The sequence below is a fragment of the Eumetopias jubatus genome, unplaced genomic scaffold (assembly GCF_037043125.1).
Source record: "Eumetopias jubatus isolate StellerSeaLion01/CBP00866 unplaced genomic scaffold, mEumJub1_p1.0 scaffold_8, whole genome shotgun sequence".
Classification (NCBI taxonomy): Eukaryota; Metazoa; Chordata; class Mammalia; order Carnivora; family Otariidae; genus Eumetopias; species Eumetopias jubatus.
This window is the reverse complement of record NW_028274814.1, coordinates 127,583,286-127,599,644: the sequence shown is the minus strand read 5'-3', so window position 1 is coordinate 127,599,644 and position 16,359 is coordinate 127,583,286. Positions and strand designations below refer to the sequence as shown.

The 16,359-nt window shown below is 50.2% G+C and overlaps 1 protein-coding gene across 1 annotated transcript in view; it reads right to left on the bottom strand.

Moving 5' to 3' along the window:
* ABTB3 (ankyrin repeat and BTB domain containing 3) overlaps positions 1-16,359 on the bottom strand; it is a 298,415-nt gene that overhangs the window by 13,187 nt on the left and 268,869 nt on the right. Inside the window, exons 12-14 of the mRNA XM_028088606.2 lie at positions 11,297-11,402; positions 6,475-6,577; positions 4,628-4,709 (exon numbers count right to left, since the gene is read on the bottom strand). Coding sequence (XP_027944407.1) covers positions 4,628-4,709; positions 6,475-6,577; positions 11,297-11,402 — 291 coding nt within the window. The remainder of the gene's footprint in view (positions 1-4,627; positions 4,710-6,474; positions 6,578-11,296; positions 11,403-16,359) is intronic.

Here is a 16,359-nt window from a genome sequence, read left to right as displayed (position 1 = left end):
GAATGGTGGGATCCCGTTCTTACGAACGTCAACGGATTCCCCTGGCGCCTCTTTTATAATGGCCAAACCAATAACAACAACAATAAAACCCATAACAGCAACTGCCCCGAACACAGGGCCTCTCCATTTACAAAGCACTGCTCCATTGTGTCATCTCATTTATTCAGGGTCAGGCTGTGGACTGAAAATGCCTCTCCTTCAGCGGATGGAGATCCTGGGGCTAATGGGATTTAAATTGGGCTGTCCCTTTCTGCCTTCGGACTCTGCCAACACAGGCCTTTTCTGCAAGGGAGCAAAACGAAGCCTTATGAGGCCAAAGGGCCTGTTTATCGGGTTGTTTTTCTTGGCAGCTGAAACCTGCACGAAGCCCTCAGTTCATCGGCATCCACGGCCTCCTGGAGGCCCCCACTTCCAGGTGCTGCCTCGGCTGCATCCGGCGCTCACCTGCGTGTGATGCTAAACAGCCTTGCAGGGAGGAAACGCAAGGCAGTCTCATTTACTAAAATTCTTCTGTTGGCATGCAAGTGAAGTGAACGGGCCCCTGGGAGCCTCCTTCTGGGTCGGATTCAGCCCTCCTTAGCCTATTTCAAGCCACAAATGAGGCTTTTCTTCTTTTATGGGGAAGGGGCAAACACACAGAGAATCCCCGGGGGCCTGCTAAATCGTCCCTCCTCATTACAGTAACTTGAGGCTAATGTGGCCAGGAAACCTTCCCCAGTCAAAAGCAATTACAGGCCTCGGAGTCCTCTGGGGCTGAGCTTTCCCACGTAGGGCTCTCATTCAATGGATCCGCACGGCAAACATGGATTGAATACCTACTACAAGGTTCTTATTACAGGAACCTCCCCAATTAGTTCCAGGCTTTATGGCTCAAGTGCCCCCTTCACAGGCACTCAGGAGAGGTGGGGAGGTGTGCATTTTTCAGCACTTAGTTCATGCTGAGACTCTAATGGGCCTACGACTCTTTCCTCAGGGCTGGGTGAGGTTTGGGGAGGGCCCAAGTCCCCACAGTAGGGAGGCAGTTAGGAGATCAGGTCTGGGAGTCAGCCAGGCCTGGCTCCGAACCTCAGTGTGGCTGTGATGAGCAGCCTGAGCTCGGGCCGCTTCCTTCCCCTCTCTGGGTCTGTGTCCTGGGGCAGCTGGAAGGACGGAATAAGGTGACATATAGCAGTGGTTCTTAGATTGGGGTCCCTGGACTGGCAGCATCACCTGGGTTCTTGTAAGAAATATAAATTCTCGGGGCCCCAGTCCAGGCCTACAGAATCTGGAACTCTGGGGGCGAGGCCCAGGACTCTGCATTTCAACTTTTGTGTCTTATCAAGCCAACCCCTTCCTCCTCTGCCCTGGAGATTCCAGTACCTGCTCAAGGTGGAGAACCACCGTAGTGTGGAGAATGGTTTCTCCACCTTGGTTGCACTCTGGGACAAAGGGAGGAAGGCAGAGACTTCAACATTCTGATGCCTGGGCCCCAGCCCAGGTTCTGATGCACAGCCTTGGCACGGGAAATTTTTAAAGCCCCCCATATGACTCCAGTGTCCAGCAGGGGCTGAGAAGCACTGGCTTTGAGCCTGACACATAGCCAGCGTTCAAGAAATGCGAGCTGTTCTTACCACTGTTCCCCTTTAGGAAGGGGATTCCAGAACCAAGTGTCCAGGCTTTGGCACCAGATGGATGGTTCCCGTCCTGGCTCTGTCCCTAAGTAGCACTAAGACTGGGGCACAGGATTTAAGTTTTCTGAGCCTCAGTTTCTTCGTTTCTAAAACTGGCAAGAAAAATCCAGATAGGGGCGCCTGGGTGGCTCAGTCGTTAAGCGTCTGCCTTCGGCTCAGGTCATGGTCCCGGGGTCCTGGGATTGAGCCCCACATCGGGCTCCCTGCTCGGCAGGGAAGCCTGCTTCTCCCTCTCCCACTCGCCCTGCTTGTGTTCCCTCTCTCGCTGTCTCTCTCTGTCAAATAAATAAATAAAACCTTAAAAAAGAGAATCCGGATAACCACGGGGGAGCAGAGGTCAGTGTCTCACTCACAGCTGGAGCCCCACAGAGGTTTCTTCCCCGTCTTCCCACCGCGAATCCTAAAGCAAAGCAGCAGTTCTTCTGAAAAATTTCAAACTCCACAGCCACCACCGTTCCAGAAAGGGTTGTGGCTACTTGGCTGTCAGCAAGGAATGTGGTGAGGGGCTGGGTGCAGGGGTGTGCCAATGCCCTAGTCCCACGCTGGGGCTCCAGCCTCCTTGCTGCCCGCCCCCCGCCTCCGTGGGATGGCTCACCCAGACTGGTCTTGTCCTTGGAGACCTCTTTTGCCCTTTCCCCCACGGTCAGTCCAAAGTAACCTACTCTACAGGGCCTTGTGCTGAGTAGGGAGGTGGTTTACCAGTTACAGCTCAAACAAAAACCCACTTAAAAATTGCCAAGTTGAATGCTTCCTCGTGTTGTCCTACTTGCTAATCTCTGCAAGAACCCATGACCTAGAGGTGATAATGATTAACTTGTTAAAAATGGAGAAAATGAGGCTCAGAGAAGAGTGCCTTGCCCATAGTTACTTGGGAAGGAGTCTTTCTTTTGAAGTTTCAGCATAACCAAAGAAATGCATCTCTAATAGTGGAGATGCAGGCACCTCAACAGGCTTTAGGGCCTGGTGTGAGGGTATGGTGGCTTCCTGGCAGCTCTCTGGACAGCAGGATCTGGGGGACCAGGGTCAAGGGCAGAGGACAGAACCACCATCTGGCCTACCTTCTCCTGACTTGGCTCATACTACGCGGTCCCAGGGAGTCTTTTCAGTCTCCAATATACCTTAGGACCTGGCCGAATAGACTGATAATCACTTTCCCTCAAACACACCCCATGACTTCCCACTACTGTGCCTTTGTTTATGCTGTTCCACCCCCTGCGGTACCGCCTCTCCCCCATCCGCCAGATGAGGAAGGGAGCCTTGGAAGGGCTGCTGAACTGCCCAAGGCCCTGTGATAGACACTGATTTTAAACAGCAAAATGCTGCTCTTCAGCCCCGGACTGCAGCTCTGTCCTCCCAAGTCCAGATCAGGAGCCTTGCCCTGCTGCCCTGGTCACAGCCAGCCTCGTCCCCCACCCCCCAGGATCTCTGAGCAGCTTCAACACCCCTGTTGGAGCATGAGTCCCCCACGGACCTGCCCGAGCCTCAGCCACCTGTGTGCTCTTCCCAGGGCTGTGCTTCCTGAGCTGAACTGCAGGAGACAAGATCCTGCTCAGAATCCCACAGATTCCAGCCCCGGGGTCCCCCACATTGTCGGCTCACTAACCCTGGCAGGTGGGAGGACAGCATGTCTTTAAAAGTCTGCTGGCTTCTGATCACACTAGGCTGAACCACAGCTCTGGGGCTTCGTCCCTGCTGTTCTTTGCCAAGCATCTCCTAACCCCCCCCCCCTTTTTTTTTTGGCTTTGATCAGGTCTTTATTCAAAATTAGCTGTAACACCCAGTGCTCCATGCAGAATGTGCCCTCTTTAATACCCATCACCAGGCTAACCCATCCCCCCACCCCTCTCCCCTCTAGAACCCTGTTTTTCAGAGTCCATCGTCTCTCCTGGTTCGTCTCCCCCTCCGACTTACTCCCCTTCATTCTTCCCCTCCTGCTATCTTCTTCTTCTTCTTCTTTTTTTCTTAACATATGTTGCATTATTTGTTTCAGAGGTACAGATCTGTGATTCAACAGTCTTGCACAATTCACAGCGCTCACCATAGCACATACCCTACCCACTGTCTATCACCCAGCCACCCCATCCCTCCCACCCCCACCACTCCAGCAACCCTCAGTTTGTTTCCTGAGATTAAGAATTCCTCATATCAGTGAGGTCATATGATACATGTCTTTCTCTGATTGACTTATTTCACTCAGCATAACACCCTCCAGTTCCATCCATGTTGTTGCAAATGGCAAGATCTCATTCCTTTTCATGGCTGCATAATATTCCATTGTGTGTGTGTGTGTGTGTGTGTGTGTGTGTGTGTGTGTGTGTGTGTGTATGTGTGTACATATATATATATGTGTATATATATACCACATCTTCTTTATACATTCATCTGTCGATGGACATCTTGGCTCTTTCCACAGTTTGGCTATTGTGGACATTGCTGCTATAAACATCGGGGTACATGTACCCCTTTGGATCCCTACCTTTGTATCTTTGTCTAACCCCCTTTTTTAAGCCCCAAGCCTTCCTATGGTTCCCCAACTTCTCTGCAGCCTTCACTATTCCAGCTAACACCTCATCAGGAGGCCTTCTCTGATTTCCCTGGTCTGAGTTGCCAGAGCACGTTGGCTCCCCCCCTTTCTTTCCTGCCCATCCCCGTGTTATACTGTAGGAGATTAGTTACTCAGAGTTACCCCCTCTGGACTGTGGGGCCCCAGGGGAGGAAGGTCATTGACCCTTGTGTCCCCAGGTCCCAGCAGAGTGCTAGGTATACAGTAAGTGCTCAATAAATGCTGTAGGGATAAAACGATGGTAAACTGGTGGGGGTGGGAGAAGGGGCCCAGAGTCAGGGGACTGATGACTCTGCAGTGGCCAAACCACAGGTGGATGTCTGTAGGGAAGCCCTGTGTCCTGTGCCCACCAGCATGACGTTCCAGGCCACGGTGGGGGCGGGAGGGGGCTCACCTGAAAGATGGGGTACTTCACATAACCGATCTCTATGCAGGTGCTGTCATTTGTTGGTTTGCTGGACAGGAGCGCTTTGAACCTGAACAAGGACACAAGAAGGGAGATAAAAAGACCCACAGACACATCTGTGGTTTGCAAAAAACTCCACTCTCTGATGAGAGAGACACGTAAAATCCTGTATTCCCCCCATTTTGCAATACATTAATGATATAGCCACAGATGTCCTAATGCGACCGCCACCCCAGTGTGATGTCATACTCGAATCTGAAGTTACAACTTTATTACTTTTTTTAAAGGTTTTTATTTAAGTAATCTCTCTGCCCAACACGGGGCTCGAACTCCTCACCCCTGAGATCAGAGTTGCATGCTCTTCCGACGTGCGCCAGCCAGGCTCCCCTGAACCACTATTTTTAACTTTAAAGTTTTAACTTCAGGGGTGCCTGACACTGATGCACCTTTAGGAATAAGCTAAGCTGTGTCTCTTTTCTTAAACTTTTAATTTTGAAATAGTGATAGATTTGCAGAAGAAGTGTAAAGGCAATACAGAGCTCCTATATGCCCTCTGCCCAGCTTCCCCTGATGTTAGCATCCTACACAGCCACGGCTGTCAAAACTAAGAAATTACTCCTGGGACAACATTTCTCCTGCTCTTCTATGCATCGTAACGGAGAACCACGTAAGGCACAGCGTATTTTTCTCGTGGTGGCAAAGCAGACATCTGGGGCTTGTCTTTGGCTTTGGGGGCAGGCAGTGGGAGGCCAGGGGAACCCAGGGGGTGCCGGTCACACATGCTCATCAGCAAACATCCCGGAAGGAGGTTCCATTTCTGGGTACGCAGTGTCCTCGCCCCTCCGCTTACCCAGCGGCCTCCTCGCCTCCAGCCTCTCCTCCTCTGTGCACCTTCACTGATCCCAGTTCAGGTCTTTGGATAATGCGGTCATTATTCTAAATGGTCAACTCATTTCAACTCAAATCGAAAGGACAAAGGGCAGTTGCAAAGCTGTCAGGGAGGGGGCTATGCTGTTGTCAGCTCCACAGTTAGGGAAAAGTCAGGGGTTCAAGACCTGTGTATTTGGGGTGGCTTAGGCCAGAGTTCTGGGATATTTGGAGAACAGGCCTGAGACGTTTCAGGCTGGACACTGTGTGAGGGCACTGGGCCGGGGGAGCTAAAATCCAATCCACACTCTGCTCCAAACCTCTGTGCCTGGTACATACTCTGTGTGTCCAGAGGAATGGGTGCCCTTGCCTGAGTCACACAAAGGCACTGCTGTTTAAGCTAGAGGCTTCTCTGTACTTTACAACTGTGGTAAAAAACACGTAATAGAAAAAATTACCGTCTTAACCATTTTAAGCATACAGAGATGTTAAGTGTATGCACACTGTTGTGCACCCAATCTCCAGAACCTACTCTGGACCCATTAAACAACAACTCCGCACGCTCCCCTGCCCCCAGCCCCAGGCAACCAGCATCCTGCTTTCTGTCCCTGTGAAGCTGACTACTCTAGGTACTGCCTATAAATGGGATCATACACTATTTATCTTTTTGTGACTGGCTTATTTCTTTGCATAATGTCCCCAAAGCTCAACATGTTGTTGCATTTGTCAAAACTGCCTTCCTTTTTAAGGCTAAATAAAATGTGTATATGCCACATTTTGTGTATCTGTTCATCTACCGATGGACATTTGGGTGGCTTCTACTTTTTAGCTGCTGTGAAGAATGCTGGTGTGAGCACGGGTGCACGAATGCCCTCTGCTCTTGAATTCTTGATTTTGAAAAGATAATCTTCCCGTCTAGGGAAGGTAACCCCCAAAATTGAATTTCAGAGAACTATTACAGTACATACCTGGGAGAGGCCGTGAATAACAGCACTTTGTGAGCGTAAAACGGTCTTCCTTCTACCAGAAAGGTAACATCAGACATTTCTTTATTGTTAAGGAAATGAGGATCTAGAATAGGAAGGGGAAAGAGGGTAGCTTTAGTGGAGAGAAGGGTGAAGTTTGCATTCCGCTTCTGGAAAGCGCCAAGGAGAGCTAACAGGGAAGCCATGGGGATAAGATACTCATTGGCGAGACAGTGAGCCAACAGGGGACAGAACCAATCAAAGGAGCACTCAAATCACGGAAATTCAGTTTTGCATTGGAAATCTTCATAGCTTAGTTGTGATTAAAAGTAGCATCTCCTCAGAGGAGACCCATCCCCAGCCTGATGCAGATGACTTTTGGATGTGAAAGGTATGCCCACCTTGCCTCTGAAGAATGCCACCCCCCCACCTTAACTCCTCCTTCTTGGGCTCAGGGCCCTCCCTGCCTGATGGATAAGGGGTTTTCCAGGTGATTTGAAATCCAAGCGCTTCTCTCCCAGAGTCAGAGGCACGTGAACCAGTTCCCTGCTCTCGTCTCCAACAATAACAAAGAAGGTAGAGCTGGTACTTACTGAGCCCTTAGGACGCACCAGGCACTGTGCAAGCTGGCACGCACATGTGCAAATGCGCTGGGTCCCGGGAGACAGGGACCACTGTCCGTTGTGCAGCTGGGGAAGCAGGCACACAGACGTTCAAGCCAGCGGCAGGTGGAGGAGCCAGGATTTGAACTCAGGCATTCGGATTGGAGCGCTGGCCTTGTTCAGCACTAGGATCCTTCCCGCCTCCCCCCTACCCACCCCCACCCCGATTTGCCTATCACTTTAGCCACGGAGACCTGGAGCTCCTGAAGGTGCCAGTCTGTCCTCAGCTCAGGGCTTCTGCTGCTTGGGAAAATCCACTAACATCCCTGCCCCGACTGGCTTCGGCCCCGCTCAGGTCCTAAGTCAGTCTGGACACAGGTTTGAGGGCAAGGTGGGTCTAACCTCTGGTGGGGCTTCCTCTTAGGTCTGCCCTGAGCCCACCTGGGCTGTGCTGCCCCAGGGAGGGTCTTTAGAAGACTCTAAATGGAAGATGACCTCTCTGGGGGCATCTGGACCCAAGCTCCCCAGTCTGAAGGATGCACTGCGTTCTCAGCTCAGGTGAAGAAGATTCTTTCTGTAAAACGTGCCTTGCCCAGTGCTTCTGGTCCCACGAATGGCACCACCATCTAACCGCTGCCCAAGCCAGGGATTCAAAGGCAACAGGACCCCTTCCTCTCCCGCGTTTACCCAGACCCAGTCTATCACAAACACTGTCTTCTCTTCCTCCGAAGAGTTTCTCAATTCCCCCTTTTCTCTCCATCCCTAGTGCCGCAGCCCTCCCTAGGGCCACCACGTGGTCTCTTGTCTGGGGACCTGCAGGAGCCTCTGTTGGTCTCTGCCTCCACTCTTGGCCCCTCAATCCGACGGTCCGCCTCACCACAGTCATCTTTCCTAAAGGCAGATCTGATCACACCCCTCCTCTGCTATCAACCTTTCCATAGCTCCCCAGTGCTCCCAGGATAGAGTCCAAACTTCTTAACAAGGCTCCTGGTGATTGGGCTCCCGCTGCGTTCTCTGGCCTCCCCCCACTCACATCCCCCTGTCAACCAGCATGTGTGCTGAGCCACACCAGTGCTACACGCTCTCAGCTCTGGCCCTTCACCTGCTGTTCCTTCTACTCAGAACACTCTTCCAACCCCTTCCAAACCTGGCTCACCCATGTGGTCTTCAAGCTTCAGTGCAGACACCTTCCATCAATAAGCCTTGCCCGATTCCCCCACCCTCCTCAGACTGACCAAGCATCCCCGACCGGCGCTCTCACGGCACCTGTACGGCCCCTGGGGTGGGCTCTGAAGCCAGAACTCTCAGCTGTGTGACCTTGGGCAAGTTGTTTAACGTCTCTGAGCCTCTCTCTCCCCTTCTGTTTAATGGGTAATACCCATTGTACATCTACATGAGTTTCAGTGAGCATTAAATGAATTTTTGCAAAGCACTCAGCGACATGGCTGACACACAGCACTCCTCGATAAACATGACCATCGTAGTAGATGCTTCATTAATATTTTTTTGAATGAGTGTAAGAATGCCTTGACTCTTGTTTCACAGTCTTGTTCTTAAAACCTTGTGGGGGACATCAGACCCCATCTTAGCCTGGGGACCTGCTTGTTGCTGGGCCTCGCCCAGGGCTTAAAGGGCTGTCCTGAAATGAAACTCTAGCTGCTTCCTTCGGCTGGGTTTAGGCTGTCCTAACCATTGGGGGTGGGGACCAACCCCCTGGATTCCTGGGGGCCATGATCCCAGCTGTTGGGCCCACCCTGACGGTTGTATCTTGGATCCCTGCTCTGGCCCCATTTTGCCCAGACCTTGGTGTTACTTGGACCCGAATTTGCCTTCCTGGCAGACTCTCCTCTTCCAGCCCTCAAAGGTGGGGTGGCCCCGCAGTCCCTATGCGGCCCCATAAGGTGGCCCTCCGTTCATATTTCTGTCACTATGTAGAGCTACCTCACTTCCTTTTAAGAAAAGTTTTAACTTAGAACATATCAAAAAAGCATAAAACAGTCAAAATCACTTGTAATCCCACTATCATTAAAATATTTTATTGAAAAAACTCACATACTTCTAAACAACCGAGATGAAGAGAAGAGAGGCCCCAGAAGTCCTCTGAGTTGACTAAAATTCACTTCTCCACTTGCTTTAAAGACTAAAAGTTTGGAATGATGTTCTCCCTCTTCTCAGCGACCACCCCCTCTCACTCCCACTGTCCGCCACCAACCAGACCTACTCCTGTTTCCCAAATTGCTGATGTCTCCTACCTGTGGCTCTTTTAACCATTCTCTCCCAGAGTTCACTGGGAGGGGAAGAGGACAACACGTCACAAAAAAATCAGGCATCAGTGTGCCACAGTCCCCACCATTCCCTACTGTCTTACACGGAACCCATTTCTTTCACTGATATGGCCTCCTGGCTCTTTAGAGATTCCAGTTTGTGACCCTTGTCACTGAGCACTCTTATCTTTCCTTTAAAGCAGGTCCCTAAAGAACCACTGTTTGGCAACTTCTAGTTATCCTAGCTGGAAATGCTCTATCGAAGAGGCAAACCCTACGTGTTCCATATTCTACTTATTCATAATTAGATTCTGCCCCTCTTCTCCCATACTGTCAGCTTTGAGCCTCTTAGGCCGGTCTTGTCTCGGTGCTAACCCCTGGAATTCTAGTGGTTGGCCTGAAAATCAGGCCCTTTTAATTGGGGGTGAAAGAACACTCAGCAAATGCAGGAAGAAAAAATGTTCCCTCCTCGCCTATAACTACAGGAAAGCAGATTTTATGCTGTGTCATTGAATTGGCCCTGGCAAATGTTTGCTCGAACGAGGGTGTCTTGTGAAGGCACTGAGACGTCAGACATGATTGCTACAGCCTGGGAATGTAACTAAACTTCAATCTCTGAAGTCTGTTAATATGATTGGTCTTTGTAATGTGGGGCCCTGATAACACTTTAATCAACACCTGCTTTCTACAAGGTAGAAATATTTGTGGTTTTGGTACATCATAGTTTGCCCACATCAATGGGCATAGAGGAAAACAGACAAGATTTGACTTGATTACTAAGTCAAAAAGTTGCATCATTTCAATCAGCAAGTTCTTCATGACAGGAACAAAACTATTTTAAAACAGTTCCAGGAATTCAGACTTTTCACTAATTTTAACCAGCTCACCTGTTCCAAACATAATGGTTCTGCTAAAGAATAGCACTTTCAGATGCTCCCATTTCTCAAATGTCTTTACAGGAAAAGTTCATAGGGAGTAGGAAAGTCCCCAACTTTATTAGAAAAGGCATTCCTTATCTTGAATATTTTATCATTCCCCAGGCAGCAAGGAGAAAGCCCCTTGCAACAGAAGGCTCATGTTTCAGGCTTCAAGGCAGCCCAGAATTTCTTTGCTTTTTTTCTCAGACTGATCAGCCAGCTTACAGCAACAGCTCCAGGATCCTCTGAATGAAATCAATGCCTGATAGAAAGGTTTCTCCTGGAAAATTCCAGAAGCTGGGACTGTAGCGGGAAGGAATTATGGCTTTGGGAGGAGCTGGGAAGCTCTAGCCCCACCTGAAGTGATCGTCAGCGCCAACCTTCCCTTTCTTCAGCCAAGATGAGGGGCGGGGGGGGGGAGGGGGCGCAGGGTCTCCTGGGGTGGCCTCAGGGATACCTAAGGTGGGGCAGGTGAAGTGCTAGGCTGGCGCCAGCCCCATGCCTGTCCAAGCAGAAGCAAAATGGATTACTGCTACTCGGATGGGATTTCAGAGTGTCCAGTATGCTCAGCTCAGGTATGTTCCCCGTGTGTGTGTCTGTGTGTGTGGGGGAGGAGGTCACTTGTTTCTTCTCCTGGGTCCCTGCAGAGGGACCCTGTTAGAGGAGCACTGCTGGCTTGTCACTGTCCCCTGCTTGTTCCTCCTCAGGGAGGAAGAGGGACTTCTTAGAGGGGAGGGGGAGAACTGCCTGCACAGCTCAGCCTTCCTTCGGAATGGGGAATCTACCTGCCTGCAGGAAGTGCATGGGCCCTGGGGCTGTCCGTCTGTTTCCGGGGGAGAAAGTCCCTTAGTTAGAGAGACGAGGTACTGGCCAGTCTCCTTGTCCACATTTCCAAGATATAGTCTCCAGTTATTACGTGGTAAGTGATACCATGATCTCCACCTGCCTGACTCCTGTATCCATCTCATGTGCCCTCCAACACCGCCTAGCTTCTTTGAGGGCGTTTGCTACCTCTGCGTCCTCAAACCACAGCACCACTCACCCAGGCGCGAGGTCTGTTTGCGCTTGATCTCCGTGAGCTTGGGGATGGGGTAGGGCCCATAGCAGTGGGTGAAGATGACGCACAGCTGCTGGCTGATGACCTCGTTCTGCAGAAAAGAAAGAACGGTTCACACTGCTGGGCCCTGCGTGGCCTCATCCAAGCTGTGAGCAGGAATGCCTGCCCCCAGGCGAGCGGGGCCCACACACTTCTGGCGGGTTCCAAGAGAACCCCCCCACCCCCCCAGACCTCATGCACTGTTTGCTCAGCAGGCCCTGGATGTGCTTGCTGTGCTTGTCGTCTGTTTCTGGTCTGTTCACTGGTGAAAGCTTAATTTGTAATTAAATCCTTCTCTCTTGCCCCAATCATTTACCACCCATTGGAGAGCAAGTGTCACAGCTCACAGAGGGGAAAATAAGTTTTTACCCCAAACACACCTTTATCAATACTCCATAATTCTGGAAGCAGTGAATTATCCCGAAAATAGTAGCAGGAAGCCCTTGTGATCCCGTGACTGCTTGCCATTACCCAGACACAAATGTTCCTGATTCAGCTTCTTAGGAGTATGATTTTGGTGCTGAAGCATATCCGGATCCAGGAATGCTCAGCTGAATCACTTTCTCCAAAAAAAAAAAAGGGGGGGGACAGAGCTACAGCTGCCTCTGATCACACAGGGACAAAAGAGCCTGTTTCTGATTGCCCTGTGTCCTTCATGTTTTCGCCTCTCCCCCTTGGGACCCACTGCTGGTCGATAATCTCCCTTCATCTGCAGGTGCGTGGGAGGGAAGCCATGAATCACAGCATTTGATACTTTTTATTGGGTGAAGGGGGTTGAAACTAGGGGCTGAAAATGGGGATGAGGTAGAAAGACATTTACAATATATTAAGAAAAGTAGGTTACAACACAGTGTGTACCATGTATTTTTGGAAATAAAACCCTTTACGTATATATACGTGGATTGACAGATATGTATAGAAAATGTCTGGAAGAGTAGAGTTGCCACCTTTGGGTGGGCTTACGATGTTTTCCCTTTTTACCTGCATTTTCTACAACAAACAACTAAGTGTTGTTTTTGTAATATGTGCAATAAATATTATTTTTGATTTTTAAAAGATGGGTTTGGGACAACTGATGACGTCCGTGGTTTGAGATATTCTTGAATCTATTTCATCGCGCTCCTGAAGCAGAAGGATACAGCTCAACACATGAAAAGGGAATCGACCGTTTGATTAAAGGCACCATGTTGCCTTGGACGTGATCCACTGAGGTGCCTATAGGGATGAAATCAATATTGGATAAAGGAATTCTGCTTTCAAAGATGATGCCTTATGGGGCACCTGGGTGGCTCAGTCGTTATGCGTCTGCCTTAGGCTCGGGTCATGATCCCGGGCTGCTGGGATCGAGCCCCGCATCGGGCTCCCTGCTCGGCGGGAAGCCTGCTTCTCCCTCTCCCACTCCCCCTGCTTGTGTTCCCACTCTCGCTGTGTCTCTCTCTGTCAAATAAATAAAATCTTAAAAAAAAAGATGATGCCTTATGACCAAAAGGTGTTCAACGCTCCTCTCAACACTCACAAAGTGATCGCCTGCCTCAGGGCTTCCTGCGGTGGTTCTCAAAGTGTGGTCCCTAGACCAGCAGCATCAGCATCACCTGGGTGTGTTGGAAATGCAGATTCTCAGGTGCCATTCCAGACCTTCTGACTCAGAAGCACTGGGGGTGGGGCCCAGCAATCTATATTTTAAAAGTTTTCTGGTGATTCTGGTGCTCTCTTAGGTTTGAGAGCCACAGGTATGTAGGGATATTCTCTCTTAAGTTTGACCTGAGCTGGAGGCTATTATGTTTGTTTCCCCTGGTCTAAAGCCTGCCACGTGAGATGTGTCCCATAGACTGCCAGCAACAGTGAGGCCTGGGAGCCTGTCAGAAATGCAGACGCTCACCCCAGGCCCATTGACTCAGAAGCCACAATACCGAGTTCTGGGGATGATTCCCATGCACTCTAAGGTTTGAGAAGCGCCGTGTGCTGGGCACAATTATGGTCCCCTGGAAGACTGTATCCCCCAAATCCCTGGGACTGAGAATATCGTGAGATACCATGCCTGTAAATATGTTACATTACAGGGCAAAATGGGCTGTGCAAGAGTGATTAAAGTTACTAACTGAGGTTTAAATTGACCTTATGGTAAGTATATTATCCTGGATTATCAGGGCAGGCCCAATGTAATCACACGAGCCCTTAAAATTAGAGGCAAAAGAGGAAGGGGCAGCTGGGTGGCTCAATCATTAAGCGTCTGCCTTCGGCTCAGGTCATGATCCCAGGGTCCTGGAATTGAGCCCCGCATCGGGCTCCCTGCTCGGCGGGAAGCCTGCTTCTCCCTCTCCCGCTCCCCCTGCTTGTGTTCCCTCTCTCGCTGTGTCTCTCTGTCAAATAAACAAATAAATAAAATCTTAAAAAAAAAAGACTTTTAAAATTAGAGGCGGAAGAGGAATCCAGAAGGGACTGGGGAGAAGAGGAAGTCACAGGGATTTGAAGCCTGAAGGACCTGATGTGCTGTCACCGGCTTCCAGATGAGGGGGACCACATGGCAAGCCTGAGCGGGGGAGTGCAGGGCAACAACTCTGGGAGGAAAATGGACCCCCAGCGGGCAGCCAGCGAGGAAATGGGGCCTTTGTCCTACAACCACCAGGAACTCAATTCTACCCAAACCGGAATGAGCTTACAGGTGGGTTCTTCCCTGGAGGTTCCAGAAAGGAACACAGCCCTGCGGACACCTTGTTTTTGGGTCTCTATGAGACCCTAAGCAGAGAGCGCAGCGAGATACTATGTCCAGTTTCCGACCCATGGAAACCACGGAAAAACAAGCAAGCGTCTAACCACCTCGGGTGAAGGAATGAAGGAAGATCCACGTCCTGGACTCGGTGGCCTGTGACAGAGGCCTGAGCAGTTGGTGCTCTTCTTTGGCAGCTGATTGATTGATTGATTGATTGGTGGTGGTCTAACTTCAGTGTGTGCTGTGTCATCCGAGAAAGTAAAGGTAAGGGCTGGCCACGTCTGGTCCAAAGGGATAATCCTCAAATGCTTATAAGTTACTTGGGAGGAGCATCACTGTCCACTCCTAGGGGAGGGCTGCACACAGTGACTCGATTCCAAGGAGAACAGTCGGGAAAAGGGGAAAAGAGTAATTCTGCCCATGAGAAGCTTGATAGGCACCACCCTCAGCCAGGTGATCAAGGTCAACGCCAGCAGTGAATACTCATGTTGAGAGTGTGTGCCCTTGATGTGGTGGGAGAGGCACTTGACCTCTGTAGTCTTCTGCTCTAAATCCACAACCCCAGTTTAACCACGAGAAAAACACCCCCTATTCCACTAGAGGGCACCCTTTATAGTATATCTGACTGATAACTCCTCAAAATTTGTCAAGGTCACCAAAAAACGAGTCTGAGAAGTGGTCTCAGCCAAGAGGAGTATTGTGGTGTCCTGGATGGGATCCTGGAGCAGAAGACATTAGACAAAAACTAAGGAAATAGGAATAAAGTATGGAATTTAGCTAATAATAATGTATCAGTGTTGGCTCATTGATTAAAACAAATGTACCATACCAGGTAAGATGTTAATAATAGGGAAATGTGAGTGAGGGGTTGTATGGGGAACTCTGTGCTACCTTCTCAATTTTTCTGTAAAGCTAAAGCCATTCTAAAAAATGAAGTCTATTATCGGAAAAAAAAATCTGCCCCATGAGGAAACAGGAAAATTATGATGAAAGTATTAGAGAAGTTCAGGAGAAAGGGAAAGAGGAAGAGTCAGGGGTCAAAGTGGACACTGACAGTTCCCCGGGTTTTATTCATTTATCCCCTAAAGTTCTCATGAATGTGAATATTACGCCATGTGCTAAGTGATGTAGCCATTCACACATTAATTCTTTCTTCAAATATTTATTGGGTATCTACTAAGTGCCGGACGCTATGTGAAGGTTGATGGTGATGCTCCCAAGGTCAGGACCCCAAATGCTGCCTTTCTCAAGGCTTTCTTGGCCACCTCTCTTTCAGACACCAGAGCCCCAAGAGAAAACTCCCCACTGTATCCTTGAATTCATCTGGGTTTGTTGAGGTGTCTGCTCTGCGCCCTTTCCCGTGCATTTCCTCCAGCTAGAGGGATTGCTGGTATCATTCACTCTAGTTCCCCAGCACCCAAACAAATCAGGACTCCAGGAAGGCTCCTCTGAGCAAGAAGGGGTGATGTAATTAGTATCAGTTAATAGCTCCAGTGGGGTGAGACCCACTGGGTTAGATGGTGAGTTTGGGGCAAGGAACTGGGTTATCTTTTGGGTTTGGTTAACTCTGGCCTCAAACCTGAAGGCAGCAGAATGGAATTAACCAAACTTGAGGCTCACCCTATTTTGGAGGCATGGGGAGGTGGGGTAGTTGTGCTGGGAAGATGCCTATATTCTTCTCTGAGTTGTACATTTAAGAGAAGGGCTGGGGCGCCTGGGTGGCTCAGTCGGTTAAGCGACTGCCTTCGGCTCAGGTCATGATCCTGGAGTCCCGGGATCGAATCCCGCATCGGGCTCCCTGCTCGGCGAGGGGCCTGCTTCTCCCTCTAACCCTCCCCTCTCTCATGTACTCCCTCTCTCTCTCATTCTCACTCTCTCAAAATCAATCAATCAATCTTTAAAAAAAATAAGAGAAGGGCTTGTAGGTAAAGGTGCCACAGGGCTTGACCCTCAGGGGCAGTAGGCCAATCTGGGAGGCCAGGGCAAGCCTGTGGAGGAGGAGGAGGCATGGGCTGGGCATGGGTGGGCGTCTGGCCGAGCTGAGTACACAGCACCTGGTTAGCGGTTACTGGTATGCTGCTAGGTACCGGCCACTCAGGTCTCTCATGGAAAATGCCGGGTGTGCACATGGGGCGAACTTGGGTCCTCAGGACTCAGAGCCGTGTGGCTACGTAGAACGAAAGGGGAATGAAGTGAAGTTCTTAATGCCACGGTTGGCAGGCGACTCCTGAGATGGGCGCCTGTGAATTTGGGGATGACATCTCTCCTCTCTTCCTCGGACTCTCACTTCTCTCCTAAG